The sequence below is a fragment of the Camelina sativa genome, chromosome 1 (assembly GCF_000633955.1).
Source record: "Camelina sativa cultivar DH55 chromosome 1, Cs, whole genome shotgun sequence".
Classification (NCBI taxonomy): domain Eukaryota; kingdom Viridiplantae; phylum Streptophyta; class Magnoliopsida; order Brassicales; family Brassicaceae; genus Camelina; species Camelina sativa.
Window position 1 is genome coordinate 2,757,732 of NC_025685.1, and position 20,849 is coordinate 2,778,580.

General features: G+C 39.5%; 6 protein-coding genes and 1 pseudogene across 7 annotated transcripts; 3 read left to right on the forward strand and 4 right to left on the reverse strand.

Annotated features, from left to right (window-relative positions):
• On the reverse strand, positions 1,081-3,537 carry LOC104732061. The gene is made up of 2 exons (XM_010451619.2): positions 2,871-3,537; positions 1,081-2,458 (listed from the first exon to the last, which is right to left on the reverse strand). Exons 1-2 carry the CDS (start codon positions 3,131-3,133, stop codon positions 1,081-1,083), a joined length of 1,641 nt encoding a protein of 546 aa, XP_010449921.1. The 5' UTR covers positions 3,134-3,537.
• LOC104732156 (dolichol-phosphate mannosyltransferase subunit 3-like) lies at positions 3,745-5,568 on the reverse strand. 2 transcript variants are annotated; one of them, XM_019244900.1, is made up of 4 exons: positions 5,480-5,568; positions 4,425-4,530; positions 4,232-4,339; positions 3,745-4,082 (listed from the first exon to the last, which is right to left on the reverse strand). In XM_019244900.1, exons 2-4 carry the CDS (start codon positions 4,524-4,526, stop codon positions 4,050-4,052), a joined length of 243 nt encoding a protein of 80 aa, XP_019100445.1. In that variant the 5' UTR covers positions 4,527-4,530; positions 5,480-5,568; the 3' UTR covers positions 3,745-4,049. The 2 variants fall into 2 exon arrangements, with proteins under 2 accessions (XP_019100445.1, XP_019100442.1); XM_019244897.1 differs by having other exon boundaries at positions 4,425-5,558.
• On the forward strand, positions 5,713-7,271 carry LOC104732253 (FHA domain-containing protein FHA2). The gene is made up of 3 exons (XM_010451822.2): positions 5,713-6,351; positions 6,488-6,645; positions 6,945-7,271. The coding sequence occupies exons 1-3, from the start codon at positions 5,760-5,762 to the stop codon at positions 7,152-7,154; spliced, it is 960 nt and encodes a 319-aa protein (XP_010450124.1). The 5' UTR covers positions 5,713-5,759; the 3' UTR covers positions 7,155-7,271.
• LOC109132704 (wound-induced basic protein) lies at positions 7,450-7,942 on the forward strand. The gene is made up of 2 exons (XM_019244903.1): positions 7,450-7,645; positions 7,771-7,942. The coding sequence occupies exons 1-2, from the start codon at positions 7,575-7,577 to the stop codon at positions 7,838-7,840; spliced, it is 141 nt and encodes a 46-aa protein (XP_019100448.1). The 5' UTR covers positions 7,450-7,574; the 3' UTR covers positions 7,841-7,942.
• LOC104703731 lies at positions 8,369-10,529 on the reverse strand. Its single transcript, XM_019237405.1, has 10 exons — positions 10,458-10,529; positions 10,249-10,359; positions 9,858-10,122; positions 9,627-9,754; positions 9,471-9,530; positions 9,223-9,375; positions 8,999-9,086; positions 8,760-8,890; positions 8,581-8,661; positions 8,369-8,446 (listed from the first exon to the last, which is right to left on the reverse strand). Exons 1-10 carry the CDS (start codon positions 10,527-10,529, stop codon positions 8,369-8,371), a joined length of 1,167 nt encoding a protein of 388 aa, XP_019092950.1.
• On the reverse strand, positions 15,243-16,793 carry LOC109132705 (ninja-family protein AFP1). Its single transcript, XM_019244906.1, has 2 exons — positions 16,145-16,793; positions 15,243-15,823 (listed from the first exon to the last, which is right to left on the reverse strand). Exons 1-2 carry the CDS (start codon positions 16,587-16,589, stop codon positions 15,393-15,395), a joined length of 876 nt encoding a protein of 291 aa, XP_019100451.1. The 5' UTR covers positions 16,590-16,793; the 3' UTR covers positions 15,243-15,392.
• LOC104732435 lies at positions 17,549-19,962 on the forward strand (annotated as a pseudogene).

Below are 20,849 nucleotides of genomic sequence, written 5' to 3' on the forward strand. Positions count from 1 at the left end.
TTCAGATCTTTTTCCTCTCTTGCAGGGTTAATGGTCTATCGATTCTATCCCCCCAACAATGAAGAGATGTTCATCAATTGTAGTTTGTTTTGTCAATATCGTTATGTTTTGTAAGAGAGATATCTAGGAATCATGGAAGACTGATTTTCTAATGAATATCATTCATTGGTGATCTTCATTATCTGAGTAGTTCCTTATTGCTTAGTGATTGTTAAGTAATTTTAGTGAAGATAATGTTGAATCTTAAGAAAGCATTCTATCTACATCATGAGCATCTGGTATGCGCAGTTATGTTCTCAGTCACGTTCAGTAAAAGACAGTGAATGGCATCCGCACATTACTCTGTTGGTCCACAGGTTCCTCTAATATTTATGTGATAAGTTTGTTCGTATGATATGGTTCCATGAAAAATCATTGACTCTTCAGTTCATAGTACACACACAAAAGTCATAACCATGTTTATTGATCATTAGGTTAACTTCTCATGATAATTTTCTGCAAATTCTCATTAGATTGTTCCTCTATACCTTCAGTAAACAACAAGCCCTGACAGTGGTCCTATAGCAAAAACGAAAGTATTTGGAACTTTAAGGAACTCAGAATCACAGATTGCTCTCTGGGATTAAACCAAACCATTCAAGACTATATGTTTTCTATTTGTTGTGTTCTCTTCAATATGTCTGCACAAGAGTTGAAATAAATTTGGTTATACAAGAATGAAAGACATCTTAAATTTAAACAAAGATGNAAGGTTTTGGCTTAACTCACAGTCGGAGTATGACTTCTCGGGTGGTGAGGACTAATATGAGGCTTCGAAGGAGGGATGGTGTGAATGGGACTCAAAGCGAACACCAGGGAGATCAACAAGGGGATGAACAATCTTCAACGGCGGTGCCGGAGATTGTGCCTGTTCCTCCTGTGATCGATATAGTTGCCATTGAAGATGATGATGATGTTGTTGAATCAACTGCATCTGCTTTTGCTCTGGTCTGCTCTCTCTTCTCTTCCTTTGTTTTCCCCTTAAGTCATGGTGTTTATGTAAAAGTTTTTTGAAACTGTTTCATTATTATTCCAGGCTNCTCAGAACGCCCATCTTGGGGAAGAACTAACAGCTCTAGGTCTAGGTACGGGTTTGAAAATCTGTTGCTCTGAACTATTAATCCTTTTCTTCATGATGGATGAGACCGTTGGGCTGTAATAGTCATTACTCCTCTGTGACATTGCTCCTTGTGAATGCATCTTCTTTCCATGGACGAAGCTTCTCTGTTTCTCCAGCATTTCTCTTCTACCATTCAAACTCTTCGGAGGAGTTCCCCATCTGCTGGAGCTTACACAGCTTTGGCTCCTTCCAACTCTCTCATGATGAAACTCGCTTTTCCTTGGAGGAGTTGGGTAGTTTCGGCTTTCTGCTGTTTCTGCAGAATACATCGTCTCTTCCTCGCTGCTGTATCCATGATTGTTATATACATAGTGAGCTGCTGCTGGCGGTGAACATGAGATGACCTCACTGAGAGCACCGTTTACTGAACCTGTCGAAGCAATTTGCGCATCTGATCCTTCAGAGACAATATCAGCCTCTTCCACCTCGTGGTTACCCTGTAGAGAGTTGAGCTGAGGCAGAAAGGCTATAGCTTTAGGTATCCGTGGAGGAAAGTTGATATCCAAAAGGTGTACTTGACTTGTCTCATTTCTTAAAGGACCAGAAGTCAACTTTGGCGATTCATATATCTCAGGGGTTGGGATACCCTGCCCATGAGTAGAAGTTCTGCCGCCTTGAGGATTGGTTTTTGAGGTTTCTTCTTCTTTTTCTTCCTCCGCAGTGATAGAAGAGCTGGGATGAATTTGATCTCTAGTGTTAGATGAAGATGGTGTTCCAACATCAGCAGAGTCGTTTGGCTTGAAAACACTGCGCATGGTGAAGGAAGTACAAGAACGCTCGCTCTTCTGACCAGAAGACATCAACCGAATGAGAGGCAACTTTGGTTTTGTCGTATGTTCATCCAAGCTACCTTCCCAATGCTGATTCAGCCAGTCACAGATAACTGGTATGGGTATACCAAACTGCATCATCAGTGTCTTGTTGTTATCTTTTCTCAATGACGAAGAAGAAGATGACGAGTTTGAGGCTGGTGATGTCGAAAGCTTCCTCGGATCACAGATCATGAATGCGAGATTACCGTGAACATCAAATCCAGCAGAGCCAGGACTCCATATCATTTCATCAGTTGAGAGTTTGATGAGATTGTCTGTAGCTACCACTAACTTCCCCTCGCCGATCTTTAGTTCATTCTGAGCAGCATAGCCTAAGAGGTACACCACACTTCCTAGATCCAGGTTTGGTTTGGAACATGTCTTCAGGTAATGTGGCTGTGCGGTTTGGCTCTGGGAATTTGAATCTCCATCAACAAGGTCTAAACCAACAATGGTGAGATCTATAACCGAACTTGTAATGAAAAACCTGCAAGAATGGTACACCAAATAAAGATGACATTCTCACAGCTCAAGGGTTAAGAACAGAGAACATCTCATTTTGACCAACAGATTGGCGCCCCCTAAGATAAGGGTGGTGGGGATTCAAATAATTACAAGGTGAAATATCAATTTTGTGGTTTAAAGTTTATTAAATTAAAACTTACCAAATTCAGCTACAGATCCAGAATCATTACCATATAACAGTAAGTACAGTATAAAGCTCTTTCCTTTATGCTCTTTTGGTCTGACGAAAAGCTATGAATTAAATTTTTAAAATAAATTTGAAGGAGAGCCAATCTTTTATATGGCATTGAATCAAAATTGACACGGATCGTGCAACCGACAATACAGGAAAATCACAATAACAACCAAACTCAAGAGAGAGGTAGGACCAGGACCTGTGAGGAAAGAGAGCAGCGGCGACACCGTTCTGAAGGCGGACCTCGGCGGTTTCAGTGGCGGAGATGGAAGGGAGATTGAGGTGAGTGGTGAGAAGAAGATTCCGGTGAATGAGGAATCCAGTTCCAGAAGTAACCCCATTTGGTCCGGAGACAGAGATACGAGCCATAGCCGGAGCTTTGCCGGAAAAAATGGAAGCTTTCATCTTCTCACTTTTGCCAACTCCTTTGCAAAAGCACCATGAGTCAAATATCACTCCCATTGTCTCTATAGACTAATCTCTCACCCTTGATTCTGCTCTCAGATGGGTTTTGTTTCAAATTCCCTTCTTTTGGGGTTATGGAGAGTGTTGGATCTGAAAAAGGTTTGGAATTTAGGAGAGAAGCGTGTGAATTGGTGGTGAGCTAATAATAATGGGATTATGGAGACACAACACATGTATGTGTCTGTGTCTGTGTCTGTGTCTGTTTATGCTGTAAAAACATCAAACTTTCTCCGGATTTGGTCTCAACGAAGACCGAAGAGAGGGAGAAAACTCAAGAAGAGGCAAGAGTGAGAGAGAAACGAGAAGACAGGGGAATCGTGAAATGAGTAAAGAGATGTGCTTCTTTAAGCTGGACTTCCTCTTCTTTCTTCTATTACTTTTTTACTTCTTCTTTTTCTAATTCAAAATATATTGTTTTAAATTTGAGAAAAATGTTTCTTTATTTGGTTTCAAGTGTGCCATTTTGTAAGAAGAAGCAAACAGAGGAAAAGTCTTGAGTGACAGATAGGTCAGGGAGGATCTTGTTGGTTCCATGTGATGAACATGGATGGACCTTTTGCTTATTATGATTAGTCATTCATTCACTTCGACTACTGTAACTAACAGGCAATTAAAACGAAAATTCCATTTCAGAAGTCTAGTTTACAAAAACTTGTAATACTTCGTTAGATTGATCCAAACCATGTAGTGGGATTTCACAATTTACAAAAGACCTATGCTTTGTATCTTTTTGACATTAAGATACTTCATACATTTTCATTCTGAAAATCATCTTTTATTAAACTCAAACAAAATTCCAATTCTCAAAAGACATCAACGAAGTATAATGAAAATGGGAATTCTTTCCAAGAACTATTTAAGACTACAAGTACACTGATTAGGGAGTGGTCAATCCGATCCTACATCTACTCCATTAGCGCTTAAAAAGTCTTGCCTCAGCAATATCCTGCATAGTAAGCAATAACACCAAAACGAATTAGAAAATAACCAACACTATGAACAGACAAGGAGGGCAAGAACTTCAATTAACCTTTGATATGCTTTAAGAATTACTGAATTCGTGTAATCAAAGAAAGAAAAGAATCAAGAAAGTACATGCTGCAATAGAACTGCTTCTCTAGGACAGGTAGGGAACTGCATTAGACCGATTCCAACCATTAATAGACCATAGCATCCAAGGGACACTACAAAGTATATCGGTAGCTAGTGCATAGAAACGCATCATTAATGTGTGCTAACTGAGAATAGCAATAAGCAAAAATGAAAACAACATGCTCATTTTACTCACCAACCATGTATGGCTTCGTGGAATAATTGCAGCCTGCAAAAGAGCAATCCAAAAGGCAGAGACAGCTACCAACAGACTCAAAATCTTTACCACATGCTTCATTGTCCTTGAAACAAAGTTTATGTAAGATGCGAGTTTTGCAGTGTTAAAGACAGAAAACATAACTAAGTCAAAGCGTTTTCATAATTCCATGCATATTTGGGGATGGTCACAAACTCATATCACCCAGCTCTAACATGACTGAATCAAAACAAGTTCACAATTCCCTGAATATCTGGGGCGGGTCACAAACTCATATCACCCAGCTGAAGGTATAAAAACTCAAAATGAAATCAAGAATGTGCAACTAAATGAGATCTTAATAGTGAACGACTTCAATGATTTATTCAGACAACAGAGTCACTAATTCCAATCCACAGCACACATCAATAGCAACTTATGTCCGGACCAGAATCTAGCACAGTCCTGGTAGCTCATAGATCCATTATCCATATCATGCAACCCAAACCATCAAAACAACGAAAGATAAACCAATTTTTTTAAACAGTTTATTCGACCATATAAAGCAAGCGTCAGGAGCTCAAAAAGCCCCTTAAGCATGATTTGCAGAGCATGAATCATAAAAAAAGAACAATTTTTATGACTTCTCACAGTTTCTCAGAATTTCAATGTTCAAAACCTCAGGAAATTTTTCCAAACATAATACGATAATTCAACAAGCTTCTAACTAACAATTAAAAAAAGTCGAATATAAATTTGATAGATTTAAACATTGATCAGCTGCCATCAGAATGTATTGTAAGAAAATGATTTTGTCACGGTTCATTCAGATCAGAGTAACCTCCGATCATCCAAAACTCAAAACCCTTGCGCAAAATTTTCAATCATCACTTGGCAACTTAACAATCAAAACCATAAAACGAAACTTAAAACATATACTGAATCTGTACACATATACTACCAAAAGTTACATAAAACCGACCCTATCTTCTACAGAAGATAAAACTATTCAATCAATCAAAGAGATGCTCCACAATTTGCTGGAAAGATCGAACCTTTCAAAACTCACAGATCTCGCCGCTACTACTCTCAAAGTTTCTACCTTTCGGCTCTTTTAAACACGATCGTGTCGTTAGGGTTTTGTTTCAGGCCTTAGTACGATGGGTATAATTGTCATTGCAACCAAAGAAGCTTATAATATTATTATTATTATCTTACGTGGACCATGGATAAGCTAAACCTGTTTCCAAACAGATCTTGCTTATTACGATTGCAACCCCTAATCTGACAAGTCTTGTTCCTCTTTGATCAAATCGGAGGATTTTTTTTCACGGCATGGCTACGGCTATAGGAGGTGGAAGCGATGTGGAGGTCGGATTTGCGAAGCTGCAAGGCGAAGATTTCGAGTACTATATGCAGTCATACTCCATTATGCTCGGCCGGAATTCTAAGAAATCGACCGTCGACGTTGATCTCTCATCACTCGGCGGCGGGATGAACATTTCTCGCAACCACGCTCGGATCTTCTACGATTTCACGCGACGCCGCTTCTCGCTCGAGGTCCTTGGCAAAAATGGCTGCCTCGTTGAAGGTGTTCTTCATCTCCCTGGGAACCCTAACGTCAAGCTCGACTCGCAGGATCTTCTGCAGATTGGTGACAAAGAGTTCTACTTTCTCCTACCGGTTCGGAGCATTCTGGGCGGGCCGTTAGGACCTAGGCACCACGTCTCAGGGCAGGCTAGTGTTGTTCCGTACCATAATTATCATTCGGGTCCTGGTTCTGGATCGGGTAAAAAGGGTCTCCGGAGTAGAGAGGTATACGAGTATGATGATGAAGATGATGATGAAGACGATGATGAGGAAGAGGATATTAGGGGGAGTGGAAAGAAGACAAGGAGAGATGGGCATGAAGTATATGCTTCCGGAGGTAAAACTAGATTGCTTATTGTAGCTTAGTTTCATTGTGTGAGCAGATTGTGATGCTTCATTGATCTGATCATCTCCCTGATTGAACCTTCTTAGACTTTGATTGAATGATATTGTATCTGCTTAATGTGTACCAGAGAAGAAGAGAGAGGGAAGAGCAAAGGTAGACCGTGAAGCTGATGATCAACAAGTTTTGCTGCTGGAGGAAAAAGATGTTGTATCATCTGTTGCCACTGTGCTTTCCGATTTGTGTGGTCCGGGAGAGTGGATGCCTATGGAAAAACTTCATTCTGTGGTTAGTTCTTGCTACAACTTTCTCTGCCTTCTTGTGATAGAGAACGTAGTACAGCTAATCCGTTGAAACCAGACTTGTATAGTTTTCTAGTTCTAGGTGAGAATTAGTGTGAAGGTAGGTCCTTAATCGGTGTTCTAATGGAATAGCGCTTTTTACTTGTGTATAACACTAGACAGTATGTCAGATACTCACAGATTTTGAATAACTAAATTTGGTGACTTAAGGCATGTCTCTATTAGTCACGCTCTTTGTGATTCAATAAAATGGCTAATGCATGACAATGGGTTGATCTGTGACAGATATTAAAGGAGTATGGAAACGTATGGCATCACAGTCGGATAAGAAGATACCTGACACAAGAAGACTGGGCTATCCCTGAAGCAAAGGGAAAACCATGGTACGGTTTGCTGATGCTGCTTAGGAAATATCCGGAGCATTTCGTCATCAACACTAGATCTAAGGGAAGAGTTACCCTTGAATTTGTTTCTCTCGTTTCCCTACTCTCATGATAACTTGACCTTAGTAGTGTGTGTGACTTGGAGGATTAAAGCTTTCTCTCTTTTCTTTGATGTAAAATGTATTTGACATTGATGAGTAACACGCTCTGTCGTTTTTTGAACGAAAAACGCCAACATCTTTGATAAAAACGTAAAAAAAAAAAAACGTTTGAAATGAAAAGTAGGGGGATGCAATTCAGAAATCGTTGTATTTGTTGGACTAGGCCCATAAAAGAGAAAAAGGCCCAAACAGAGAATTACACTAACTGGCTCAAGTACGTTTGTGTATCCAGACAATATAAAAGAGTTGAAATGTGGAGACTTAGGGTTATCCATCATTCCTGTTGCAGCCATCCATTGAAGCTAAATTCTGAGATTTGGTCGAAAAAGCAATAATCTGTGATCGAAGCATACGACGGTAGTTGAGTGAAGATGATCTATGATGTGAACTCTGTTCTTTTCAGATCCTTTCTGAGCCAAAAGGGTGGCTCCTCCGACAAAAGGTAACAAAATATTTTCTTGTCTGATCCAAAATATGTAATGATCGATGTTGTTCCTATAGGGTAGATCTGTTGATGTATATTGTTCTTCTTCCTCTTTATTAACATCATCTTTATATGTTAATCAGGAAAGGTGACGACAAGCCAAGAGAACAGAAGCCCAAAGCCAGCGACAACAAACCTGTTATGAATGAATGAATAGATTAGTAGATCTGCTTGTAATTCTGCTTTTACCTCTTCTGATATTTCAGTTGTAAGGATCATCATTTTAATGAAAATTTAAGTTCCTTTCCTTTGAAATCTGGCTTGTTTGTGTTATTGATTTGTGGGCCACTTTCTTTCGAGTCGAATTCCATATTTCTCGTAAAAAGCTTAACTAGTAGTATCTCTCGGGTGTTTTTCACTGTAACCATTCATACCAACTACTGAGGGTACAACAAATACCTCTCGGGGGTGTTTTTCACTGTAACCATTTGATCTACTCACTAAGTAAGTAACTTTATCTATTGAGCATAACCAGTTTCTTCAAATCCAATTGCAGAAATCCAAAAAACACCAAAAATAAAGCATTCACACAGAAACCATTCTTTGAATCCAAATATCTATCTATGAACGCTGTTGCCACTACCAATAACCAAATAACAGAAGGGTTCCTATAACTGTAACCAGATATGAATGTATGTATATAGCTTCCAGTCCAGCCTATATCTACATAACGAGTCAGGTTCAGTTTCGATTCCGCACTCCCCTCTTAAACTGCTTCACCACTTGAAGTCTTCGCCCATCAATCCATATAGGAGACGCCTGGATAAGATTCATGCCAGCGTTTTCAAAATTAATCTAACAGTTGTGCAACTATGGCATCTCAGGAGATCAACTTGAATCCCCACCACGAGTCAGACAAAATGGTCCAGGTCCAAAGCACGTACGGTACGTACCTCTATTGCCCTCTCGGCGGCATCTGCTTCCACAAACTTCACAAATCCATACCAATTGACATTTGACAATTGGCTATTGTCCTACCATTTCATACATGTACACACACAAATTAGTGTTTCCATTAAGAAGAAGAAAGGTTCAAAAAATGCTTGTTACTAGATTTCGTTTCAACACTTACCAAACCAGGGTGGTAAACTCCAACTTCTTCTCTTCTAATTTGTCCAAACCGCGTGAATACATTCACCAACCAGTCAGTGGTTGCATTTGGAGGAAGATTTCTAACGAAAATTCCAAAACTGTCATATAACTCTGATAAATACACACAAACAAAAAGGTTAAAAAGAGAGTGATTCATCCATCTGCAACTCAAAGAAAGACCAAAAACAAATCAAAGGTATTCACATTCCTCCTCCTTACCTTGAGACTCTTGATTTCCAGTACCATCCGTTGGTTCAGAAACTCTCAGTGATTCATCTGCAACTTCGTTACCTCCATTTCTTAGACACTTCAACATTTGGAGGCTGATAACAATTTAACTGATTGTGTTGTTTACCCACCATTATTACCAGAAGGTTCTGTTCCTCTCATTTCCACGCTGCTGCGTATGTTTCCTGTTCCAGAGGATGGAGTTTCCCAGTAACCTGATTCTCAACCAAACAATAACCGGCCGAGCCTTCAGCACAATTCTTTGATAGTAGACAGAGACTAAATAATACTCCCACAAACTCACTCATATAGTCAGGTCGCTTCCTTTCCACGTAAACTCTATTGCCAGCAAACATTATAGGAGACGCCTGGATAAGATTCATGCCAAAATTATCAAAACCAAAGTAGACTCTGTAGTCAGATCAAATGCTAAACAAGTGTCTCTAGGTCCAAAAGCGTTTACCTCTATTGCCTTCTGGGCAGCATTTTCTTCCTTAAACTCCACGAAGCCATAAGAAAAGCTCTTTAACAACGAGAAACCAAACAGATTAGTGTTTTTGTTTACCCCATGAAGAAGGGCTCCAAAGATGCTTGTTAGTAGATTAGTTAACATATTTACCCTTGTGCTCCTAATTTCAATTCCACCTCTTCTGATTTCTCCAAACTGCTTAAACTCATCCTCAACTGAGGCAATGGTTGTATATGGATGAAGATTTTTAATGCAAATGGCTTTACCCTCAGTTACGGCTGGTAAACAAACAAACAAAAAAGTTATGAAGATAGATAAAGACACTTCCTTGCCAGCAAAATAAGAAGGCTGCTTGCCTGTAATAGAACTGTTGTTACTCACCAGCATTAGCAGAAGGAATGGCTGCATCATTAGCCTCGGATATGTCAAGAAACTTGAACATGTCATTATAAACAAAGTAGCCGTTTTCTTGGGGAGCAAGAAAGAAAATTTGTGTGAAGTTCCTTGGAGGTCTCTCGCGTGAAGTGATATAGCCACAAACATCGACGAAGATACACCTACGGTGAGAGTCTTGGGACGTGACACTGGTTACCTCAACCGAATCGAAACCTCCAGAAGATAGCATATCAAGATCCTGAACCATATCCTGCTCCAAGATTAGGAATCAGTATGTATCAAAAACAAAAGAGATTTCACCAAAAAGTTACTTAAAAAAAAAAACGGACTCAAGTCAAGAAAAGTATCCAACCGGTAGGGTAGAGGAACGCATTACTCCATCAGGTCCAGGGCGTGTAATCTTACTGACATCTTTATAAAACTGATGGAGAAGCTCCGGGGAGTTTTTCAAGTGGGTATAGTACTGCTCTGCAAGTGCATTCCCCACCTACGTTCAATAATACAGAGAGTTTACAATCACAGAGACAATAGGGAAAATGAAATCCGATGGAACAGAGAGCATAAAGTTGTTTGGATTATGTATACCTCTTCAGCAGAATGTCGTACAGGTGCAGGAGCAAGATCCATGGCTTCAGTCGGATTGAGATTATAGCACATTATCTGAATCTAAAGATCAAATTCCAAAAGCATATAACCAAAGAAAAGTCAAAATCTTGAACAAAAGAAGATGGGAGGAAGAAGTAAAGATTGTCTTTTACGTTTCACTCGAGATACTCGAAGAAGAAGAAGACTCACGTGAAATCGTAGCGAGGCAGAGCGAGAGAGGTTTTTGGTAGTGAAGAAGACGCGATTGAACAACGAGTAGCTCCGAGCTTTGTGACACTCACTTCAATGGCGGTTTCTAGGGTTTATTCGCGAAGATACAAAGAGCGCGAGAGAGAGAAACTTTTTTTTTTTATTATTGATTTGGCTTTTCTCTCTGTTTCACTCGCATAGTTTCTCTATTTATGCAATTTCGGAATATATATACATATTTACATTTGTTGCCACTGAGTAGCGCTCTAAAGACGAGTCTACGTCTAACCGTTGACCGTTTTATTTTTAAGGATAAGTAAAAAACATTTGACGTGGGTTGTTAGATAATCTGTTATGTTTAACGGAATGCGTTACCGGTTCAATGGTCTAGTGATTGCTCACTATAGTCTATAGTTTCTATATGAATTTTTGAGTTTTCCTAAAACGATTAGACAAACAATATCTGGCCATTGATGCAACTTCAAGAACCAATATCTCTGTAACTTCATACTCAACTCACAAGTCTATGATTCTTTGCCTTAAAAAAAGAATGAAAAAAAAAACCATAAAAGTTCCACCCTCTGCATATAGGAGCTAGTCAAGTCTAGTTTTGATCCTCTTCTTCTTCTTCTTCCTCCAGAATTTGGCCAACTCCTCCTGTTAACGCTTCTTTCATTTGCTCATATCTGTTTTGATTGTATCGTCGTCCTTCATCCTCTTCAATCTTCCTCTGTTCCTCCTGAAACTTCATCTGCTCCTCCTCCATAATCTTTTCCCAGTTACGGATGTCATAATAATCTTCTGGCACTCTCGATCCCATCATTAACTTCTGCCAGACCTTTGTTCGTCTCACTTCCTCCATCATCTTCTCCCAGTTCCAATAGAGGTTGTTACCTAGTGATCCTCCCACTTCCTCGCCTCTGTTTATGTTTGCTGGTTCAGCGGATGGACTTTCACCGTAACCTGATTCTAAACCAAACAAAACTGGAGCCTTCAGCACAGTTCTTCAAAACAAAACATTTATTTTATATAGAGTTTTAACCTTGAGACTCCTGACTGTTCCCATTTCCAGTATCATCACAAGACGAAGAGTGTTGACCTGATTCTCAACCAAACAAAACCGGAGCCTTCAGCACAATTCTTTGATAGTAAACATTAAACAGAGACTAACTAATACTCCCACAGACTCACTTTTATTGTTAGGTCGCTTCCTTTCCACGTAAACGCTATGGGAACCAAACAATATAGGAGACGCCTGGATAAGATTCATGCCAAAATTATAAAAACCAAATCAGACAGTTCTGCAATTCTGTCTTCGCCAAATGCTAAACAAGTGTCTCTAGGTCCAAACGCATTTACCTCTATTGCCTTCTGGGCGGCATTTTCTTCCTCTGTTTCTGGAATTGTCTCCTCTATGACTGAACCACTCGCATTAAAACAAATGTCTTAGACACTTCCTCCCGGGGGAAAATATGGAGGCTTCTCAAAATTGAACTGTTACCCACCATTATCAGCAGGAGGAATGGTTGCATTACCCTCATCAGGTACATAATGAAACTGAAACTTGTCGGTCAAAACAAAGGGGACGGTTTCTTGGAGAGAAAGGAAGATATTTTGTGTGAAGATCTTTGCAGGTCTCACGTTTGAAGTGAGGTATCCTTCAACATCGATGAAGACACCCCTACCACCAGCGTCTTCGGGCATGACCCATGTTACCTTAACCGAATCAAAACCACTAGAAGATAGCATATTAAGATCCTTCTCATCAACATCCTGTTCCAAGATTAGGAATAACTCAGAACAAAGACGACTTTACCAAAGTTAGGGAGTCAACGATCAGGAAAACTATCTTTACCGGAAAGGTGAAGCAACGAATCTTTCCATCTAGTCCAGTCCTCCGTGAAATCTTACTGTTATCTTTATAAAACTTACGGAGATACTCCGGCTTGTTTCGCAAGGCGTTATAGTACTGCTCTGTAAATTTAGACACCACCTACATTTCTTTAAAGGGTCACAATCAGTCAATCACAAAGGTGACAGAAGAATCCGATGGAGCAAAGCATACAGTTGCTGGATTGTATACCGTTCCAGTAGAACTGTTGCAAATGGCTTTACCCTCAGTTACCGCTGGTAAACAAACAAACAAAAAGTTATAATGCGTGTATAAAATAACCAAACGAGATAAAGGCACTTCCTTGCCAGAAAAATAAGAAGGCTGCTTGCCTGTAATAGAACTGTTGTTACTCACCAGCATTAGCAGAAGAAATGGTTGTATTATCCTCGGACATGTCAAGAAACCTGAACATGTCATTATAAACAAAGTAGCCGTCGTTTTCTTGGGGAGCAAAAAGGAAAATTTGTGTGAAGTATCTTGGAGGTCTTTCGCGTAAAGTGATATAGCCATAAACATCGACGAAGATACACCTATGGTGAGAGTCTTGGGACGCGACACTGGTTACCTCAACCGAATCAAAACCTCCAGAAGATAGCATATCAGGATTCTGAACCATATCCTTCTCCAAGATTAGGAATCAGTATCAGAACAAAAGATTTCACCAAAAGTTACTTAAAAAAAAAAAAAACGGACTCAAGTCACGAAAAGTATCCAACCTGTAGGGTATAGGAACGCATTACTCCATCAGGTCCAGGGCGTGTAATCTTACTGACATCTTTATAAAACTGATGGAGAAGCTCCGGGGAGTTTTTCAAGTGGGTATAGTACTGCTTTACAAGTTTATCCCCCACCTACGTTCAATACAGAGAGTTACAATCACAGAGACAAGAGAGAAAATGAAATCCGATGGAACAGAGAGCATAAAGTTGTTTGGATTATGTATACCTCTCCAGCAGAACGTCGTACATCTTGAGACTTCTGACTGTTCCCATTTCTAGAATCTTCAACTGCATCAGCACTTATCTCTTGATAAAGATCACAAGACGAAGAACGTTGACCTTGACCTGTTCGAATTTCCTTCATCACCTTCATGTATTATTAACATCATTAACTATCAGTACGGCCAGATCCAGAAGTTAAACATGTCAGAGATGATTGAGTGTCCACTTACAGCAGAGGCGTTAGACGGCTCGGAAACATTTTCAGAACCATGATTTGGTTCACAAACATCCTCTGTTTCTGGAAATGTCTCCTCTATGACTGAACAACTCGCATTTAAACAAAGGTCTTAGACACTTCGTCCCGGGAGAAAATATGGAGGCTTCTTAAAATTGTACTGTTACCCACCATTATCAGCAGGAGGAATGGTTGCATTAGCCTCATCAGGTACATCATGAAACTGAAACTTGTCGGTCAAAACAAAGTAGACGGTTCCTTGGAGAACAAGGAAGAGTTTTTGTGTGAAGTTCTTTGCAGGTCTCACGTTTGAACTGAAGTACCCATCGACATCGATGAGGAGACCCCTACCACGAGAGACTTGGGACATGACCCTTGTTACCTTAACCGAATCAAAACCACTAGAAGATAGCATATTAAGATCCTTCTCATCAACATCCTGCTCCAAGATTAGTAAATAACTCAGAACAAAGACGACTTTACCAAAGTTACAGAGTCGACGATCAGGAAAACTATCTTTACCGGAAAGGTGAAGTCACGCATCTTTCCATCTAGTCCAGTCCGTGAAATCTTACTGTTATCTTTATAAAACTTACGGAGATACTCCCGGTTGTTTCGCAAGGCTCCATAGTACTGCTGTGTAAATGTAGACCCCATCTACGTACAGTTTGTTAAAGGGTCACAATCAGACAATCACAAAGGTGACAGAAGAATCCGATGGAGCAGAGCATACAGTTGCTGGATTGTATACCTTTTCAGCAAATGTTCGTTCGGGAGATGCCATCGATACAGAGTATAAGCAATGCCCTGAATCTAAAGATCAAACTCCAAAACGTCTTAAATCTTGCGAACACAATCATAAAAGAACTGGTGAGGAAACAGCGGCGAACACAAAAGAAACGGCTTCTATGTTAAGAAGATCAAGAAAGAAGTAAAGATTGTCTTCGCCTTTCATTAAACACAAACAACCAAACGATAAACCTAGATCGTAGAAAGACGAATCACCTGAAATTGTTGCGAGGCACAGAGAGAGAGGTTTATGGTAGTGAAGAGCAAAACCCGTTTGAATGTGAGTAGCTCCGAGTTCTGCCACACGCACTTCAATGGCGGTTCCTAGAATCCTAGGGTTTATTCGCGAGAAGGAAGAAGCGTTATAAAGAGACGAAGAGCGTGAGAAAGAGGTGCTGAGATCTTTTTTATATTTGGCTTTCTCGTTTCATGTACTCGTGGAGTCCTATTTACGCAATCTCGTAAGATTTGTATATTTACATTTGTTGCCACTGAGTTTACTCTGCGTCTAACCGTTGAGCCGTTAGTAAAATCTCTTATGGTTAACCGAATTTTGTTATCGGTTCGTTTTATAGAGAACCCAATGGGTTTTTTAAGTTCATCATGGGACCAATTGACGAAAGTAGTAAAATCATAAATTAATAGTATGCTTTTTTCAACAGATAATATTTGTCATAATTCTTCGCTGTTATGGATGCAGTAAGAAGGCATAAACATTAAGGCAACAAATTTGAAGTGTTAAATCAGTTGGAAAAACCTAAGAAATCACTGAAAGAGAGTCCCTTCGAACTCAAAACATCCATCAGCTAAACGTATATATACACAAAACACACAAAACTAGGTAAGCAAAAGATGAAAATTGTAGTTCAAAATGTTGAGGGAATAACGGTTATATGCCTCAACGGATGTGACACATTAGTCCCACCGGCGTGAGCGATGAACTCAGCAGGTGAGAAAGACGTTCCATGGCAAACGCAGATTATACTGATCTCTGATTTCGAGTAACGGTATAGAAACCCATTCACGGTTTTGCCGTCGGGACCGTTACCCGTGCTAGTCACACAAGGCATCTGAGCAAACGGAAGCATACTACCGTTACCGTTACTGTTGGTATGCGGTTTTGGCGGCTTCCCAGTGTTGCTGTTTTTGGTTACAGAGTTGGACCACTCTTGGGTGGTCTCCACTACCACCGCATCCTTTGAACCGTCTGTGCTGTGCACAGTTTCCTCCGTCCTGCTCTGCATGTTGTTAACCGGTTCGGTTTGGTCAGATTGTGCCCCAAAGTCGCAACTTCCACCTGAACATAATAATAATCCGAATCATCTTCATGCAAATACCATAATCTTCTTGATTGTTATATGCAATCAATTCATCGAACTAAAATATTTTTACACTATTCTTAATTAAAAGAGATGCTAGGACATATCTTGATATCATATCAAATTCAACCTCATCAACTATCTTGTTTTTTCACAACTTTATAAATATATTTTTTTTTAAAGCGATACTTTGTTTCTAATTATCGTTTTATTAATCTTAAGTTTTCCTAAAGAATCTTGACTTGGTCCAACTATTTATATACCAAATATTTATTACAGAAAAAATGTTGTTATTATACCTTCTTGACGAGAAGAGCTACTAGGATCGGATACGTCGGAGGAAGTGCAAATGGGTGACCCAATCGTAACGTCTTTGCTTATATCCTTGAGTTGACTCGACCCATAACCGTAACCCATTTTGCTAAAGCTCAAATCCAAATCCACGCCGTTAGTGACTCCGTTACATTCTGTTCTGATCTTCTTGCACACTCCGCTTCTTTGCTGCAGCTTCGCCTCCCGCTTCTTCCGTGTTTCCTTTCTACTCGTCACATTCGTCGTCGTCCCGCCTTCAAGATTAACGCCGTTATCCTTCGCGCATCCGAGGGCATTAAATCGTCCTATTGGTTTAGATTTCTCTATTTTCTTGAAAGGACCTCCGAGAGAAAGACATAGCTCGAGCTCGACCTCTTCCACATCCTCATTTTCTCCAAACTTTGTCTCCATTAATAAAGATTCAGCTACCATAAAACATCAAAACACAAAATCCAAAAAGAGAAGGTTTCTTTCTTATGTTCTGCAATTTTAAATTTGTATCTTGAAAGGGTTTTTGAAGTTTGGCTAACTTTTTTTTTTTTTGTAAGAGAAAGGAATATTATATAAGGGGCGGAGATAATTGAAGGGAAAGGCTTTTGGAACATGACACATGTCTGATAAGGGTAGTGGACATGGGCGGTTTCAAATTACACGTATGACTTAAAATTATGAAACTGTTGATTAAGAGAAGGGTTAAGAAACTTTAATAGCGCTACAATCTCGGATTATCGACAAACGCTTTCCATTTATTTTTGTTGGTCTTCTATTTCCCATTGGCTTGTAAAAATTAACGGTAAAAATACCGAGGCTGACACGTGTAACACGTGTGTGAAAACAGTTGACACGTGTACCCTGAGATCCTGCTGGCTTTGACGAGGACACGTTGGGTTTTCAGTTTTCTTCTCTCCGCGAATCTCGAACACGACCTCGACTCTAGCCGCGACACGTGGCGGACATCGATTAAAGATGGTCCCATGATCTTCGAGAGACAGTGTTTAACAGGTTAAGACGGTCCAGCTCAGCAAATGACGCCGTTACGGCTTTGCGTCATCATCTAATGGGAGTCCGCGTGGTTCATGTTCAGCCGTATTTATGGGCACGTGGTAGATGACAAGTGGCTGTAAAGAACTATGTTGTGGGTTACATCACACGTGTCTTGATTCGAATCGTGGAACAGTTTGGTCAAATTGATTTTATAGCTTAGCCATCAAAAGACAAAAGTTCCAGCCTTTTCTCTTGCATGAGTTGCACCTGGAAAGTGGAGAAAAAGGAAGATTCTTTGTATAGTATATATATATATAGCTTGTGATATTTTCGGGTGATTATATATATTTTAAAATTTTGCTTTTTTTTTTATTATCATTGTAAAATTTTGCTTTACCCGCGCGGTTTATGTTTTTATATTCCTTCCTATCGTCACATGATTGATGATTCATTCATTTCATATTCATCTTCATGTCATTTGCAAGGAGGTTCATGTATATCATCAGATCAGATAAACGCGGTTTGACAAAATATATATTACCAAGTGGGTTTATGAAATATATAATGGGCCGGTTCAAGTTAATAGCTCAGGCCCAAATAAAGCTATTGTTTTTAGGCCTGAGTTAGCGTGACTTGTGTGATCAGACCATCGTAGTTAGTAGTTTACGTTTGAGGAGGCTGAAAAATATGATCGCCTTTTTTTGTTTTTTTTTTTACTTTAACCGGTAAAAAGCTAATCCGCCTATCCCTATCCAAGATAAGCTAAATCGGTTTCCAAACAGATCTTATTACGATTACACAATCCCTAATTAGACAGTTGCGTTCCTCTTCTCATCTTCGATTTCAAATCCCGATCAAATCGGAGAATTTCACGGCATGGCTACGGCCATAGAAGGCGGCAGTGACGTGGAGGTCGGATTCGCGAAGCTTCAAGGTGAGGATTTCGAATACTTTATGCAGTCTTACTCCATTATGCTCGGCCGGAATTCTAAGAAATCGACCGTCGACGTCGACCTCTCCTCCCTCGGCGGCGGGATGAACATTTCGCGCAACCACGCTCGGATATTCTATGATTTCACTAGACGACGCTTCTCTCTCGAGGTCCTTGGTAAAAATGGCTGCTTCGTTGAAGGTGTCCTCCATCTCCCTGGGAACCCCAACGTCAAGCTTGACTCACAGGACCTTTTGCAAATTGTGTGACAAAGAGTTCTACTTCCTACTACCGGTTCGGAGTATCTTAGGCGGGCCGTTGGGGCCTAGGCACCACGTCTCAGGGCAGGCTAGTGTTGTTCCCTACCAAAATTATCATTCGGGTCCGGGTTCCGGGTCGGGTAAGAAGGGCGGGCGAAGTAGGGAGTTCTATGAGTATGAAGATGATGAAGACGATGATGATGACGACGATGAGGAGGATCTTAGGGGGAGTGGAAAGAAAACAAGGAGAGATGGATATGCTCCCGGAGGTGAGACCAGATTACTCATGATAGTGTTTGATTTGTTCTTTTGTTAGCTTTAAAATCATTGTGCAACTAATTAGGATGCATGTTTCAGATTGTGATGTATGATTGATCAGATCATGCTTTGAGACTTTTTAGTTTAAGTTGTAGTGATTGTGTGGTAGACTTGGATTGCATGATAGTGACAAACTGACAACACGATATATTGTCTGCTCCATGTGTGCCAGAGAAGAAGAGAGAGGGAAGAGCATGTAGAAGCGAGAGAAAAATTTTTGTATTTAGGTTTTTAGAATCGTGGCTGTGATACCATGTAGAATGTGTGGCTTAATATTATTGATAGAGAGATTACAGCTATATATACTAAGATACAAGTAGGGTTACTAGGTATTGCTAATGTACATAAATACCCTCTATATACATATTATACATTCTCTACAGAGCAAAGGTAGACCGTGAAGCTGATGATCAACAAGTTTTGCTTCTGGAGGAAAAAGATGTTGTATCATCTGTTGCCACCGTGCTTTCAGACTTGTGTGGTCCGGGAGAGTGGATGCCTATGGAAAAACTTCATTCTGTGGTTAGTTCTTGCTACAACTTTCTCTGCCTTCTTTTAATACAGCATGTAGCACGATCGAAAAGGCAATCTATATTTTCCTTTTTACAAGATTTCATGTTCATTGGTCTGTATACAAAATCAATAGAAGTCCCTGGGATATTAGACGCATATCAGTCTTAAAAAAGTGATATCAGTGGTAGGATTAACCCACTTAAACCAGTTAGATTTGTGGGAATTAGTATGAAGCTGGGTCCTTAAATCAGTCTTCCAATGGGATTTTTCTACTTGTGTATAAGTCTAGGAAGTATGATAATTACTCCACAGGTTTTGGATAACGAGTTTGTTCTTACTATGAATCAAGCTCTTTGTTATTCAAAGATATTGCTCAAGCATGGTAGTGGGTGGTCTGTGACACTGACAGATATTAAACGAGTATGATAACATATGGCATCACAGTCGGATAAGAAGATACCTGACACAAGAAGACTGGGCTATCCCTGAAGCAAAGGGAAAACCATGGTACGGTTTGCTGATGCTGCTTAGGAAATATCCGGAGCATTTCGTCATCAACACTAGATCTAAGGGAAGAGTTACCCTTGAATTTGTTTCTCTCGTTTCCCTACTCTCATAATCACCAAGATGATTATGTTGTTTTTGTTAGTGCAGGATGATAGTTACTTGTTAGTGTATCATGTTTTCTGTCTCCACGAAATGAGTCATTATAAGTGGGGTTAGTGGTTTTGTCCTTGGTGACTCGGATTCTCTAATCTTTTTGTTATTTACAGCTTTTCAACACCTTTTCTTTCTTTCTTTCTTTGCTGGTTTCTTTTGGAGATAACTTGCAGATTTTGTTTTTGACGTTAGTTAGTGATATTGAATTATTGATAGTAAGACTAAACGAAAACATATCACAATCCGAAATACTGTGTACATACCAAATCCAGATAAAATTTGTCGGTAGAAAAAAACATGGGAAGATTGATAACCCATACACAATTATTGAAAATCGTTTGGACTTTGACACCACATCAAAAGAGATCATTTTTACTACACTAGAGGGGTTTTTTCAGTACATATAAATTGTTACGCGAGTTAAAAGTTGAATAATGTTTAAATTCAGCATAATGATGCGTCGACATTACTAACCCAAATTACTTGTATACGTTGTTTTGTTTGGCTGGTCACATTGTAACCACTTATTTTGTCAACTGTTAAGATTACGTTTAATTTTCAGATTTTACTGAACACTCACAAATTTACGTTTAGTTTGGTGTGATATATATATATGCGGCAACTTGAGTAACAACTAACAAGCTTGGTGTTGCTGTACCAACTTGCTTACATGTTTATTTGTTTATGAAATAGCAAAGATGCTTAACTTTATTATACTAATACAAATAAAGAGCTAAGAAGAACTACCTAAGTTGAGACTTGAGATTGAGAACTGCAAAAGTGCAAATATCAATTTATTCCAGGTGATGAACAGTAAATGCATGCCCTAAGAAAGATTTTATCATGAGTCCGTTGAAAACATGTATAACTTTATACTATAGATTTTTTTTGCGATAATTTTTATACTCCTTTCTTTATAAGAGTAGTGGTCCGAGTTGTAAAGATTCCTTTTCATATAACCAAAACTATAATATAAAAGAAAGACTAATGCATCTCACCAAAAAAAAAAAAAAAAAAAAAAAAAAA